Below are 15,038 nucleotides of genomic sequence, written 5' to 3' on the forward strand. Positions count from 1 at the left end.
TAGTGCCGAGATCCAGTTTGCGTTTCCCTCAGGCTGTATGCAGTGCCTATGTTCTGTGTTCTGCCGCAGAGACCGGCCCAAGGAAGAGGGGGTTGGGGGAGAAACAAGACGGGCCCAAGCCAGCCTTAGGGACTACTCTGGAGTCAGGGGAACCTTGTGAGAAGACTGAGAAAGTAGGAGGTGAAATAGTTTTCACTCGGTTCACCTAGTCTGGCCGTGCATTGGTGAGCGTCTTTTCCTGCAATCGTGGGACAAAGACCAAACTGTAGGATGCGGCCTCAGCAAGAGAAATGGAGAAAAGGAGTATGAAATACTGGACTTTCTGAGGGAATTCTGCTACAGCGTGAAGCAGACAGGATGAAAGGGACGTGACTCTTCTGATGCCAGAGCTGCTGTGGGGGGCTGGAGAGGGAGGGGCGTGGGGGCCAGGGATGCTTAAAGCAGGGTCCAGGAACGGGGTCGGTGCTCCTCATTCATGGGTGGGGAAGGGGAAGCCTAGTGCGAGTAGTGTATCAGGATGCTTCCTTCCTCTGATGGTTTCTCTGCATGTGAAGTGTCAAGTCACCCTGAACAAGCCATGGGAAGGAGAAGGGAGAAAAAAACGGGTGTCCTGGGGTGTTGTGGGCAGTGGGGGTGAGTGGATGAGAGGCCAGCTTGCCAGGTGCATGGCTGGTGAGCTCTGTGGGCCAGGAGGCTTCACTGGGCAGGGAGGAGCCCCGACAGATGGAACTCTGGTGCTGTGGGCAGCCTCTCCCCGAGCTCCAGAGGAAGCCCTGAAAGGCTGCCCTGGGTGCGCAAGCCGGGCAGGAAGTGAGTGACAGGTAGCGACTAGATCAGAGAGGAGAGAGAGAAGGAAAAGACCATAGCTTGGTAGGGACATTTTGTCACCTGCCTGCATTTGCCATTGACAGTTCCCAATACAAGGAAAGAAATAACTCATTCCCACAATACCACCACCTCCACTTTCTACAGCACTGGTGTTTCAGCGGTTTGTGTTGAGGCCACACCATGGTAGTATCAGGGGTCAGACCCGGTGTGCCCACCTACTTTCTTACCCACCTACTTTCCCTGCAGCCCACCATTGGCATTTTTTAAATGGCGATTATCAATTTTGTGACACCCTTACTTTAAAAGCAACTTTAAAATTAAGCTTACACTTAGAATATTACATTTTTTTCACATCAATGTAATACGATAATATTCCTGTAGATTATTAGGGTCAAGTATTCTAGGATGTCCAAGAAAAAGTAACGTCACATCGTGTATCAATTGGTCCTTTTTTTTTTTCCTTTTTGGGTCATACCCAGCGATGCACAGGGGTTCCTCCTGGCTCTGCACTCAGGAATCACCCCTGACAGTGCTCAGGATGCTGGGAATTGATTCAAGGTTGGTTGCGTGCAGGGCAAATGCCCTACCCGCTGTGCTGTCACTCCAGCCCACAATAGGTCCTTCTTAAGTGAAAAGTTAAAAAGACATTTTGTTATTTTCTCCCTGCATCCCCCTGGCGCCCACCAGGCTGGAGGGTGCTTGACCAGCACCCTGCCCACTGTCCTGCCACTCCCGAGTGCAGAGCCAGGAGTAGCCCCTGAGCATCACTGGGTGTGACCCAAAAAGGCAAAAAAAAAAAAAAAAACCCAACAACAACAACAACAAAACCCCATGGAAGCGAGCTTGTTTCACAGTAGCGATGCCAAGTGATGATTTCTGTAGTCTCACGGGACTTTTCTGTTAAGCCCTTTGTTCAGTGCTTTATAAAGCGCATTGTTCTGGATACATAAGTAAGGGCTGTGATCTCTACCCAGGGATGTCTTCTCCCAGTTGTCCATGGTCCGCAGCACCACAAGTGATTCTGCAAGTGCCCCCCTGACCCTGCAAACATCAGACACAGGGCACTTTTGAGCACCCAGACTTTGCTCATGTCACTTCTCGTACCTTCTGGAACACTTTAAGAAATAAAGCCTATGAGTGTGTGTGCACACGTGTGCATGCATGTGTATGTGTGTGTGTGTGCGTGTGTGTGTGTGTGTGTGTGAGCACACGCACATGTGTTTCTGTCAGTTGGAGAGGGATTAGAGTAGACAGAGACGGAACAAAATCCATTTTCAGGCTACGCTGTCATATGCCAGGATTCAACCTACAGCAGATTTTAATGGCTTTATAATCCTCTGCAAATGAGAGATTATGGAGGGATTGCTGACAGACCCTTAACTCCAGCGCGCAAATGTGTTGCATTATAATAATATTAACCTGGAAGAGAGAAAGCAATTTCAAGCCACGGCACATTCATCAAAGGATCGAACACAAAGTATACATTTTTATTTTAATAATTCCTTGCCTAGGGAAGCATTTGAAAAGGTGACAGCCAGAAGTAGGACCACACTAGACTAGCTGAAAACAAAACTTTTTGCTGTCTTGGAATTTCCTGAGCCTTTGATGTGTTATAGCTTCACTGTGTTTTAAGCTCCTTCTGACGCTTGGCATTATCACAGGCCCTACGGGAGAGTTTATATTTGCATGTGCGCACGCACGCACACAGCACGCACCAGGCACCATCCGACAGGCCTTGCTTTTTAAAAATAGATAAATGCATGTGATACCACCTCCTAAATGTGACCCATTAAGATTATCACAGGTGTGTTTCTGAGACACGCAGACAGATGGCAGAGAGAGGGATGAAGTCAAAGCTGCACCAACTCTATACCCTACAACTTAGCCTTTCCGGGACATCCCCACCACCACCAGTACACACACACACATGCATGCATATATGCTTGCACACTCATGCATGTATTCTGTGTGTACATGTGTGATGGAAATGAAGTTAGAGATATTGGGATAGCCATACAGTAATTTTGATCTGAGCACATCAAGAAGGCATGCACTGAACTTAGTAATATTTTAAAATCAAATTAGGAAGAGGTTCTGTGTCAGGGAGTTTTTCTGGACATTCTTTTTTTATTTTTTTTATTTTTTTTTATTTAATCATTTTTTTATTAGTGAAACACCATGAGGTACATTTATAGACTTATAAATTTTTGTGCTTGGGTTTCAGTTATACAATGATCAAGTACCCATCCCTCCACCAGTGCCCATCCTCCCCCACCACGGGTCCTAGCATCCCTCCCACCCCCCATCCCCCCATCCCCCCCGTCCGACCCTGCCGCTGTGGCAGGGCATTCCCCCTTATTCTCTCTCTCTTCTTTTGGGTACTGTGTTTTGCCAGAGAGGCATTGAGTGGCAATCATGTTTGGTCTATAGACTACTTTTAGCATGTCTCTCCCACCCTGGGAGGGTCTTCACAACACCCTTTATTTGGTGTTCTCTTCTTTATCTGAGCTTCCTTTTCACCTAGCACATGTGGCTGGCCTTCAAGTCATGGAGCAAAATTCCTGGTACTGATCTGAGCCATTCCTGGGTGTTAGTCTCCCGCTTTGTTGCTTTATGTTCCCCAGATGAATGCAATCTTTCTGTGTCTATCCCGCTCTTTCTGACTCATTTCGCTTAACATGATACTTTCCATGTAGTACCACTTGTATGTAAATTTCATAACTTCATCTTTTCTAACAGCTACATAGTACTCCATTGTGTAAATGTACCAAAGTTTCTTTAACCAGTCATCTGTTCTCGGACACTCAGGTTTTTTCCAGATTCTGGCTATTGTAAAGAGTGCTGCAATGAACAAACAATTGCAGATGTCACTTCGACTATACCTTTTTGCCTCTCTGGGATATATTCCCAGGAGTGCTATAGCTGGGTCAAATGGGAGATCGAATTCTAATTTTTTGAGAATCGTCCATACTGTTTTCCAAAAGGGTTGGACCAGCCTGCATTCCCACCAGCAGTGAAGGAGGGTCCCTTTCTCACCACAGCCGCGCCAGCACCTGTTGCTTTTGTTCTTGTGGATGTGGGCCAGTCTCTGTGGTGTGAAACGATATCTCTTGTGGTTTTAATCTGCATCTCTCTGATGATTAGTGATGTAGAGCATTTTCTCACGTGCCTTTTTTGCCATTCGAATTTCTTCTTTGCGAAAGAGAAACAAACATTTTGGAAATAAATTTTAAGAATAAAAATATACTACACTTTCAGGCTCTGCCAAATGAATCTGTATGGGATGAATTACTACTCACTGATAACATTTTGTGTGTAATAAATATGATGAATTTATCCATATTGAAAATGTTCAGTCTTAAATAAATGGTTTTAAAAAACGAATTTGTCCAAGTTCATAAAGAACAAGAAGTGAGGGCGGGCCACTTCTGACGCCTACACTCCCACCCTCCATGAAACATGTCCCCTCAGCAGGGCTCACTGGAACGTGTCAGCCAGTTTTCTGCCCAGTCGCCATTCTCGAGGCCCAAACACTTTATAGCAGGCAGGAACATGGGGGACCGAGAGTCCCTGGACGCTCGGTGTGAGCAGTCGGCTGGCAGCAGAGACAGCATCACGTATGTTACCCTAAGCCAGTCCCCATCAACCTGGCAGAGCCTGGCAATGGCAATTTCACGCTCCATCCCCCGGGGCAGGTTGCTGTTCAGCAGCCAATGGCCCCCTCTCTGACATGCCCCTGGGTCTCTCCACCAGGGGAAACTGGTGCACACACCTTGTTAGGCAAGCCTGATTATTCAGCACGATTTACATCTCTTTGCCCACAAGGGACAACGGGATGCGCCGCGTGTAATTAGATACAAGATCCCTGCAGCCTGCACTGATTTGGGCACTACCCTTCCTCTGCAAACTAGAATATAGGTAAAAGGAAGCAGCGGGTTTGAAGTCTGAGGATTCCAGGTCTCTGAGAAGCCCTCTGAGGACTGGAGAGATAGGGTGAGGTGCTTGCTCTGCATGTGGTCCAGGGGGGTGTTGAGCACCACAAAGGGGTCCCTGAGCACCACTAGTAATGATTCCTGAGTGCAGGGCCAGGAGGAGTGAATCAGATCAATGCAAAGTTTGTATTTGGGGTTTAAAAATTTTTTTTTTACTATGTAAATGAAAGTTTTATTGACCTTTATTCACCTTTTTCAGTGCTTTGTAAACACAGGTAAGTATTGAGGAGAAAATAATGGAACTGTGTCTCCATCTATCTCAAGCAGCTGAGACTGGCTGAAGTGAAATAGCACAAAAAGTGAACACTGACAGAACATGGAACTAGGTTCCTTGAGAAATTTAGGACTATTTTGGAAACTTTTCTAAATATATCAAAATTAAAAGTTTAGAGAATGTAACAAAAAAGGGACTTAGGCATGTTGTTATGGAACAGAACTAATCTTTGGGTGCACATCCCTTGAATATCCCTTGATTATTATTGCAGCTGTTGAAAGCTATCCCTTAAACACAACTCTCTCAAATTTAGCTGAACCGAGGAAACACAAAGGCATGATAATCCCTGACAACTGAAAAATACCATTTGCAGAGACTTGTCTCACTAACTCAAACAGACAAAATAATGCATAGCTAAAATAAATAGTAATTTAAAATGCTATCTCGTTACCTTTTAGCAGGTATCGAAAACAAAAATACTAAGGAAATGTTGCCATAGAATCCTTCAAGCTAGTGTGGAAAAATGACACAAACACACACACACACACACACACACACACAGTTTTTTCTCACTGCTTAACATATAGTCTACATATGAGTGGCTCAAACAACAACTATTTTTGACACTGTGACCATGTCAGTATTTCAGATGTGGTTTTTTAATTTTTCTTTTTTTTAATGCAAAGTAACCCCCCCCCCCCCCCCCCCCGTGGTCCTATTACTAAGGTTAAGCTAAGACAGCAAAAAAAGTGGCATGCTTTTTTTCTTGGTACAAATGCCCTTTTTGTTCACTTCTGTCAGAATCATACCATGGAGGTGAAAGCTCAAACGCCAAGTGCAGTCCAGTCTCCTCAGTCCCAAGGTTGAACACTGCCTCTTCGGGTTCCTACAATATTTCTTCTTTCTAAAAATACATATGCCACATTCAAGTCACTGTGCTTCCTGCTGGAGGATTTAAATAATTCAAGTGATGGAATCCAGCAGTGCTCCTACTTTAGACAGTGCCCTTCAACCCTTCTACACTCGCCAACTGGCATCTGTCCTGTGAGTCAGCCCAAGGGTCTACAGGCCTGTCCAGGAACCCAACTGGGCCCACAGCGGCTTCCAGTCTCACCACACCCGTGGGCTACTCTGGAGAACCCTGATTTAAGACGCTTTTGAATTTCCTGACCTTAATCAATGTTCCCGGCAGGGTTCTGAGTACTCTGCAAACATCATCTCCCTAAAGCCCTGCAACCACCCTGAAGTCATGAGCAGGTGCAGAAAGCGAGAGGCAGAGGAGACCCGCAGCCTGTCTTGAGAGTGCCCGAGAAGGACCGAGCTGGGCTTCCTGACTCTAAGCTAGACGGGACATGTTTCCTGGATAGCCCAGTGGAGGAAATGGCCCCATTCGGAGCACTGTGTGCATTAGAGAGCCACAGGCATCCCAAGGCAGAAAGGCCTCTGGACCGTCTGAGCTCAGCGCGAGAGCCCGACTGGAGAAAAACACTCCACACCAGCACTGAGGCAGCAGCATCAGACACTGGAGCTTCCAAGGGAGACAAACAACTTCTGGCACACAGAAGGGCCCCAGGCCCACTGACGGGAATGAACGTTAGAAACTAAACACGCGCATCAGCCAGGAAGGCAAAATAGATGCAAAATATGAGGATTCGAGCTTCCCTCTGGTGTGAGATGCATGTACTGTTGGTCAGTTCAGTGTCCTAGCCCTAAAAAAGTAACCAGGCATAAAAATGTGTCAATACATTTTTGTTTTAACATTATCCAGCAGGCTATTAATGAACGGCAACCTAGAAAACTCCATCACATTTCAAAAAAGCTACTAATGTTCATTTTTTTCACTGCAAACAGATTCGATTTTATCTGTTACATACTCACGAAGAGGACTGATCCAAACTCAGTTTTAGGATGGGCAGGGGAAGTAGGGAAGGGAGAACAGGGGAGTGAGGATGCAGTTATCACCCTCTAAGACATACTCAGCACACTAGCTATGGGGTACTCAAAGATGAGCCAATACAACTCCCTCCTGCATGACACCCACACCCGACCAAGAGTCTTTACAGCTATAAGAAGCAGATTGCTCATTCTGTTAAGCAAACAGCTCTCAGGAAGGCGCTAACATGGGGAAATGCTAAAATAGGAGATACTCAGTTTAGTGTCAGAGAAAATAGAGAGGACAGTGATGGAGAGGAGCTGAAGAGGTAATACAACAGGTAGGGCACTTGCCTGGCACCTGCCTTGTCCAGCTTTTGTCCCTGGCACAGTCCCTGGCTCAGCACAGGCACCTGCACCCTGCATGATCATCCCTGGATGCAAAGACAGGAGGAGCCCAGGTTGCAGGGAGGGAGGAGGGGAGGAGCAGCTCCATGACTGCTCTGCGGGCCTGATTTCCCCGGGGCCAGGGATCCAGGTCAGGTCCCTTGTAGCCAGCCTGGGCCCTCCCCCCACCCCTAGCCTCGTCCCTGTGCCCATGCCCTTGTGCCCATGCCCTGCCTCTGAGACCCCTCCAGCTTCAGATTCGGATCCATCTTCTAGGAGACTAAATCAAAATGGACTTTTAAACAGTTTTTTTCCTTCTGTAAAATACACACCAGAGATGGTGTATATAAACAAAATCTGCTTTTATAATCATAAGTTACATATCCTGATTATCAATAGTAGAAAATAAAAAAAAACCCTAACCAGTCATGCAACCAAATGCATGAAAAAACGATCAAATTCACACAGCAAAGATAGTAACTTATCAAGAAAAAAAAAAAAGAATTTGTGAAGGCACAATGGCCAAACAGGACCTAATTTAAGGATCAGGAAGGAGCAACTCAAAATAAAAATCTGGTAAAACAGGAGACAGAGCTGACGGGGCTGTCAGGAATAGAAACTGCACCTTGCAAGCATGGACCCACGCACTGTGGGCCAGGGCACGCGATTCACCTGCACAGCAGAGCCACGAGGGAGGGTTGCTCCCCTCAGCAGAAGACACGGACACCTGTCAGAGCCCAGGCTGAGGATGGTTTCTGGAGAGTGTCTGTCCTTCCGGCATGAGCGGACAGCTGACAGCATCAGGTGGATTTCTAAAATAATTGGCTAGGTTGGGAGTCAGCTCCAGCCATGAGAGTAAATTTTACTTAACGAACTAAAGGAGGCATTTACAAGACCACGGCAGCCTCACAGTGTCAGAAGCCTTGCGTACAAGAAAACAATTCTATTTTTCTGGTAAAAATCAAAGCTATTTCCCCTTATTATAAAGTTCGTAAAAAATTAAACAGTAGGCCCATCATAGCTAAGATCCTAATTACGGGAAAATTTCATACAACAGAATGGTAAGACCTATCTTTTAAAACCATAATAACCCTTACTATATAAAAATGTAAATTTAAGAATCTAAAAACTATTGTACTCCTTTCTATCAAAACACAAGGTGTTTTTTTTTAATTTGTGAAAAAATATGTTTTTAGCTTTAGGGAAAAAGGAGAATTCTTTTAGGAAAAAGAAATCTCTATCTCCCTCACCCCTGTCCCCTGCCATGACTCCACTTCCCTCACCCCTGTCCCCTGCTGGGACTCTGTCTCCCTCACCCCTGTACCCTGTCTGACTCCACCCTCACTATCTCAGCTCCAGGCTTCCTTTGCTTTCTCGCTGTCTCTGAGCTTTTTATCCCTCCACAGTCTCAGCAATTTTGCCAGAACACGAACAAACCATTTGCAAAAGAGAGTATGCTGGCAATCCACACACACGTGAGAAATAGACTCAGTGTCCCGATAATACAGGGATGAGCCATGGAAAACCAGTCACTATTACTCACCAATTAAATTGGCAATAAATCAGTTTTTTTTTCTATGACACTATTCTAACGTATACAGGCGTTACAAAGAGCCAAAAGGTGTCTGTGGATACTCGTCCACGGACAAGCTGAGCCATAAATCTCTTTACGCGTCTGGCTCATTAACCCACCTTCTGAGTATGATCCCTTAAAGCAGTAATTAGAATAATGGGCTGGAGGGATAGCACAGCAGTAGGGGGTTTGCCTTGCGAGCAGCCAGTCCGGCCGAGCCAGGTTCGATTCCTCCGCCCCTCTCAGAGAGCCCGGCAAGCTACCCGTGACGTATTCAATATGCCAAACACAGTAACAAATCTCAAAATGGAGATGTTACTGGGCCCGCTTGAGCAAATCGATGAACAACGGGAGAACAGTGACAGTGACAGAGACAATTAGAATAATACAGGAGAGAAGGCGTGTGTGGGCACAGTCATGGCAGAGTCAGTTATAACAGCAACCTCCATGCAGCCTCCACGTTAGATAAAACTGGCTCAATAAATCACTGCACATGATTCAACGAGAACAGGAGAGAGGGAGGTTCTCCAAAAGCCTGGAGCTCTTTCCGTGAGTACCAGAGGCACCAGGGATATTTACAACAGTAAGTCATTTGAGGGGCAGCATAAATAAAACAGAATGAAATAAGAAAAGCCAGCTGAGCCTCAGGCTCAGGCCAGGTGCATGTTCGCAGGGTCTGGCGTCTGTGCAGGGGCAGAGCTGACGTCTGTGCCCTGCTCCTGGTAGAAGCCTGGGCGGCAGGGGGACAGAATGCCCTTCCACCTGCTCCTGGGTGGCCCATGCAGACCCTCCTCGGCTCCCGCTGGGACCCCAAGCAGAGAGAGGAGCACGGCCTCCCAGCAAGTCTCCGGGATGCCACCAACCAGCTTCCCAACTACGGCTCTTCCACTAACACCCGATGCTGACTAGCCTGGGGAAACACTGATTCCCAAAAGCAAGCAGCAGATAAAGTGACCAAAACAGTCTCTCTCCAATATACAAGGAAACCAAGATGCTGGTGGAATGGAGGTAAGGTTCCTCTCTGCATCTCTCCTCAGGAACTCTGGCTTACGGGGGCCAACACACCGCGCTTACCAAGCTCCTGCATTCCTTACTTGGGTTGTCTCAAGTCCTGGAGGACTCGGGGTGCCCTGAGAGAAGGCCCGGTCTCCTGGTCACCGGCCCTGGGCAGTCAGTCCTGCACAGCTCTGCAAAGGGGCTTGGGACACTGAGAGCTTGGGCCCACAAGCTGGACACCGGCTGCTCCTCTCTTGGCAACGCAAAAGCAAAACTAAACAAAACAAGTCAACAAAAAACCTCTGATAAAACACAATAGTTACATTCTTAGTGATTTATTAGAAACACGCATCAGTGTTCTCTTTGAGAGAACATGGGTCAAATAAGTATTTACAAATCCTTTAAAATGAGAGACTTCCAAGTGTTGGCAGTACCCCATAATTTGAGTTAGTGTTTTTTTTTTTTTTTTTACTATTTAGCAGGTCCTAGAAACCATTTTAAGATGAATAAAAGAAGGACTGAGTGTGTGGTTCAGTGATAAAGTACAATCCTTACATACACATAAAGCTCAATCCCCACCATGCTTCAAAAATAAATGAGAAAGGGGACAAGCAGAATGGAAAATGGCACACAACAGCAGAGTATGCAGGTGAGAATCGCCACCTCAGGGACTAGAGTAACAACACAGCAGGTAAGGCCTTGCATGCAGCCAACCCTGGTTTGATTCTTGGCACCCCATATGGTCCCCTGAGCACTGCCAGGAGTGATCCCCTGGGCGCAGACCCAAGAGTATGACCGAGCACTACCAGGAATGGCCCCAAACCTAAATCCAAACCCAAACCCAAACCCAACAAACAGAAGTTTGATCTATGTTCTGGGCTGGAGAGATAGGACAGTGGGCAAGGCAAGAGCCTACCAGGGTCTAGTCTCCAGCACCCCTTACTCCCCGACTAATCAGACTCCCCGAGTAATCCCAGAGGGAAGAGTCAGGATTAGCCCCTGAGAATGATCGGGTGTGGCCCTGAAACAATAAATAAACAAATAAGATTTGTAAGATACACCCTTGTTTCAACTAGGAGGACATAAGTGATGGCCAGTGTACATGAATGGGCACGTGAAGGACAAAGCACCCCTCGAGGGAAGCGGGGCCTAAACATTTTGCGAGGGAGCTTGCTAGCTCACCCTTGCCTAAGATCTGAAAAGATCACAAAACATCTGTTTTCTCTCCGGAAATAATTTAAAGCAAAATGTCTGGTTTTATTGCCTGGCAAAGTAAATTATTATTAGCAGAACCAATGAAATAACCCATATGTGGATTTTTCTTCTCAAGAAATTCCTAAGAATAAGGCCTGACCCCCACTGCACAGATCCAGGGCTTTACAAGCAGTAATAGTGAAGGGCAAATGAGGTCCATGATTGGTCCCTAATCACCCCACATCTTTCTTTGAAACTACTATAGCCACTCACAGATGAACAGACTGTTCACAGTTCAATTGAAATTATCAGTTAGGAAGATGTACCATAGTATAAATTAATTGTGCAAGATCACATTTAGCACATCTGAGTTAGAAGCATAACAGTGATATAAAAAAATTTAAATATATTATGATTCTACTTTTTAATACCAATAGCATTTTATTTCTCTATAAAACTTGTTCTGCATTTTCAATTGCTCACCAATACACATCTAAGTGAAAACGCGCCTGGGGGAGTGAGAGTCCTGCACGTTACACTTTGATGTGATTTTCTATTCTGTTCTTTTTATATTTCCAGCATTTTTAATCACTTCTAGGAAAAAAAATGATTGTGTTTTTCTGGAGGGGGGCACATGTGGGCTGGGGCAGGGGCTCCTCCCAGCAAAGCTCAGGCGCCCTGGGCCACACCCACGGACACTCTTCCAAGTGTCCCGCCACACCCACGGACACTCTTCCAAGTGTCCCGCGGGGCCACAGAGCTGGGGACTCCAAAGCGACACCCAGTGACGAGGTCCAGCATGGGGACGCCCGTGTGTGGGGTGCTGGGACGGAACCAGGTCAATGCGGCCCCCAGACCACACATATGCCCTGCTCAGCTGCCGTGGCCCCCAGGCCCCAGGGAAGCAGGGGCCCAACCACCTGCAGGGCCAATAATGTGTCTGAGCAGACTCTACAGGTCACTTCCTGCAAATGATGGAGGCAAAGCTAGGTGGGGAGAGGAATCAAACTATTACGGAATCTATTTGTGACTAAAGAATTAAAGCAGCATAAAAACCCTGGGAAAGTCTGAGATGGGGAAAAATGTGGTCAGAAAACGCAAAAGGAGCTGAGGTTTGATCCTTCCACACGATGCACACTCGGGACATTCCAGACAGCTAACAGCCCATGGGCGAGGTCTGTGGCTGCCCCTTGGGTGCTGCATGACCTGATCGATGCTTGACCGAGGAGGACACGAGCGTCCCCTGACCCTCCCGCTCGTACACACAGAGGGGTGCATGGTGACACGCTGCCCCGCGGGTCCAGCTCCAGAGACTGTGCTTAATTCTGAATTAACCTGACGCAAATCCTGCTTCCAAGTTTTTCAAGCTACGGGGGTCTTGGGTCAATCACCTGATTTCTCTTCGCCTCAGGTTCTTTGCCCGTAGATGAGGAGTGCTGCAAACCTACAAAGCACTGGGCTGTCACCAGGGGAGATTTACTGTTAAGACGGCATTCTGCACACAGATTCTAGAAAGACAGGGAGGCCGAGAGCTTGGCCAGCAGAGAAGCGGGTGTGTTAAATGACGTTGACCCAGATTCAATCCCCGGCACTGCACAGGGTTCCCTGAGCTCAGAGCCAGGAACAAGCCCAGAGCACGGCTGGGCCTTCTTCCCGTTCCACACTTCCAACCCCAAGAGAGACATGTCGGTTGAGAAGAAAAATGGTCAACGCTGAAGTTCTTTGCTGCGGTTGCTTAGGGCCAGGGCAGGTGACTTCCAGGAGCATGTGGAGCTGGAGACCCAGCAAAGAGCATGTCCCCAGCCTGCCACATGGAAATTTCTCACCAGAACCATTTTCTGTCTTCTTTATTCCTTCTGGCTTCATTCGCTGTCACAGAGCGCTTCATAAGCACAAACCTTCGGGAGGATCTCAGCCTTCTCTGTCCTCAACTGCCTGAGCTCTGAGCGAGGTCATCAGGCACGGCCCCTGCATGAAGGAAACACGTCCAGGCCAGAGACAGGACGAGTTGCATGTGCACCTGTCCTTCCCATGCGCATGTACAGCAGAGCAGGGGTATGCACTCGCCATCTTCCCAATGGCCCAATGGACAGTTTTCATGAAGGATGTTGTGTTTAGGATGAACTTAGTCTGCTCAGATTGAAGACAGCAGACTGGGTGACCTTTCAAGACCTCAAACATGAAGGAAACAGTAAAACAGAAACCATAATAGATATCACCCTCAAGAACAACTACAACAAAATGTCCAGACAAATTCAAATACCTTCTCTGAAATCAAAGCACAAGGCACAAGGATTGATTTTTAAAAGCTTTTTTGGGTTTCTAAGCAGGAAAGGTGCCATCACTGTCGCAGGCGCTGGAGTTGGGACACGTCCGTCCCACCCAGCTCCGGGCACACCCGATGCCTCAAGACCCCACCGGTGCCTATCACGTTCCTGCAGGGGGGGGATCCAGCTTATTAGCCCAGCCAGAAACCCAACTGAATTCTGGTGAAGCACCCACTCAGGGATCATTTCTATTTGTCTCTGTGGCCATCACTCTTAAATCCGAAGTGTTAATCGACTTAGGATAAGCAGCGAACTCTAAGGACAGTGTGGTCTGGGCTAAGGTACCGCCGAGAAGAGCCTAAGAGAGGGGTGGGGGGATCAGTGAGGCGGAACATCGGCTTCCAGTGTCTCAGGCTGATGGCCACAACCCATAGCCACTGCCTCCACCTGCCACTCACCAGGCCTGCGGTGAGGTGCCCACGTGTGACAGGCCCTTCTGCATCATTCATTAGGGGACAGGAATTATTCAGGGAGGACAGACGCTTTTCCCTTTGGGATGACACCTGAAATGTGGCCTCAGGGGCTGACGGCAAAGACACTTCAGTATGACAAGAAAGCCGGAGACTGCAGCGACTGACTCGAGCCAGGGACTCTCTCCCTCGGGGACTCTCTCTCAGGGACGCTCCCTGGGGGACAGCAGGGCAGGGAGACACAGCAAAGACCGCCCTCTCCAGCAGGAGTAAATGAGCATCTCTCGAAATAGAACTCTCGACTTCTAGAAATAGAATTTTTGAGTTCCCCCTTATTTAACTGAGGGTGTCTGGACCACAGACACACAAGAAAAGTGACCCAGACTGAAAGTACATGAGCAGCAAGCAAATCCTGCCCGAGTGACAGAGGACAGCTCACCTGCTCTGCCCAAGTGACGGGGCCGGCTTCCCTGCTTTGTCGGAGTGACAGGGCCTGGCTCCCCTGTTCTGCCCGAGTGACAGGGCCCGGCTCCCCTGCTTTAGCTGCGCTTTCTCCAGAGCCCTGAAGCCACCGGCTGGCAGGCAGCAGTGTGGCACACTCGCAGAGGCCGGGAGACTGTCCTGGAGGAGACCAGAGGGTGTCAGAGAAACCTGGGGACGCCGGCAGCATCTGGAGGCTGACAGCTGAGTGAAGTGACGCTCCCAGGGGAAGACACCAACCCCAGCGCCATCCCGACAGCTTCCTCCCAACACGTTTGAACAGATAAGCAATGGGCTGCGGTACCCACTCTCTACCCTGGCACTGCTGATGTCCACAGGATGGAAAATTGATTGAGACATCTTCAGTGACACAGGTGTTCCTTCTGGAAGTTCCTTTATTAAGAGAACAAGGTGAAAATCCAAAGGAAGAACTAATGTTGCTACTGATGAACCAGAATTCTTCCTCAGGAAGAGTACTGAAACTATAAAAGATATTTCGAAATCAAAAGAAAACAGCAATCACCCTCTCCCAGAATAGCAAAAAAGAGACTCTGGTGTGAAGGACCCTGAGGGACCCTGAGGCGACCTGCAAACCCAGCCCCAGGGAGCTGCCTCAGCTGACCCTCCTGCCCTCCAGCCCTCATCTAATCCACCTAGTTCAATAGTTTCCCTTTCCCTGAAATAAAGTTACATTCTTCTTCAATCCATCCAAACTGGCTGTTTCAGGGCCAGAGCCCAGCCCAGGCCAAGGTCAGAGCCCGTCCG

General features: G+C 47.8%; 1 protein-coding gene across 2 annotated transcripts in view; it reads right to left on the minus strand.

Moving 5' to 3' along the window:
* Window positions 1–3,343: 3,343 nt before the first annotated feature.
* LOC130023331 (glutathione S-transferase C-terminal domain-containing protein-like) overlaps window positions 3,344–15,038 on the minus strand; it is a 97,293-nt gene continuing 85,598 nt past the window's right edge. For both annotated transcript variants that reach the window (XM_056113814.1, XM_056113813.1), the window contains exon 5: window positions 3,344–4,017. In XM_056113814.1, coding sequence (XP_055969789.1) covers window positions 3,775–4,017 — 243 coding nt within the window. In that variant the 3' untranslated portion in view covers window positions 3,344–3,774. The remainder of the gene's footprint in view (window positions 4,018–15,038) is intronic.

Source organism: Sorex fumeus, unplaced genomic scaffold, assembly GCF_029834395.1.
Source record: "Sorex fumeus unplaced genomic scaffold, SorFum_2.1 ptg000024l, whole genome shotgun sequence".
Taxonomy (NCBI): Eukaryota; Metazoa; Chordata; class Mammalia; order Eulipotyphla; family Soricidae; genus Sorex; species Sorex fumeus.